The sequence below is a fragment of the Alligator sinensis genome, unplaced genomic scaffold (assembly GCF_000455745.1).
Source record: "Alligator sinensis unplaced genomic scaffold, ASM45574v1 scaffold722_1, whole genome shotgun sequence".
In the NCBI taxonomy this organism is placed as follows: Eukaryota; Metazoa; Chordata; order Crocodylia; family Alligatoridae; genus Alligator; species Alligator sinensis.
The window spans coordinates 970,657-971,593 of NW_005842345.1; the positions used below are offsets into that span (position 1 = coordinate 970,657).

General features: G+C 57.1%; 1 protein-coding gene across 1 annotated transcript in view; it reads left to right on the forward strand.

The window, feature by feature from the left end:
* The window catches only part of SLC39A14 (solute carrier family 39 member 14), a 23,301-nt gene that overhangs the window by 7,804 nt on the left and 14,560 nt on the right, over positions 1-937 (forward strand). The window contains 1 exon segment of the mRNA XM_025210339.1: positions 735-925. Coding sequence (XP_025066124.1) covers positions 750-925 — 176 coding nt within the window. The 5' untranslated portion in view covers positions 735-749.

The following is a 937-nucleotide window of genomic DNA, read 5'->3' on the forward strand; positions in this document are numbered from 1 at the left end:
TTCCCCATGCTCCTAGCATTAGTATATAGGCACTTGAGCCCTGTGACTGGTGCCTTTTTTGCCCCCCAGCTCCGATTCCCAAAGGGCCCCTTATTGCTTACCTGCTTACTGCTTACCTGTGCTGTATTGCTGGCCGCCCCATGGATTGCAGGTTCCTGATGTTCTCCTTCTTCAGGCTGGGCTGTCCTGTGGGTGCCACATGATTTGGTGGTCCACAGCTTTCCCCGCCCTCATGGCTTTCCCTGAAGGCACCTTTTCTCTAGGCAGGCCCCCCCCTGACGAGCCTAGTTTAAAGCCCGCCGGAGGAGATCCGCCAACCTAGAAGAGAATACACGCTTACCTTTGGGGGACAGGTGAAGCCCATCCCAACTGAACATGTCCCTCGTCGTGATGTGCAGGTCGTTGTCCAGGAAGCCGAAGCCTGCCTTGAGACACCATTGACGAAGCCGCCAATTGGTCTCTCTAATGCAGTTCTCGTGCCATCTTCCACGTCCGCTCACTGGTAGGACAGAAGAGAATACCACCTGTGTACCGATCTCCCTCAGCACGCCGCCCAGAGCATGGTAGTCCGTCATCAGGTGATCGGGGCTTCTGGCCGCATCATTAGTACCCACATGGACTAGGACCATGGGGTAGTAATCGGTGGGCTTAATCCTGGCCTGGATTATTCCCATCGCATCCCAAATCTTTGCTCCGGGCAGTCAGTAGACCTCTCGTGTTGCTTTCTGTTGCAGCACCTCCTGGCCATCATGATCCTGACCACGAGCTTTCGAAGCTGCCTTGTGCTGCAGGGTTTCTCCTTCCTGGGCGTCTTCTGCCAGGCATGGGCTGACATGAGCGCCACGCCGCAGCCCCCCGGCGCCATCACGTCAGCATCCTTCCTGCGGGACCTTATGCAGCGGTATGGGGAGGATGATGCCCTGACCCTGCGGCAGCT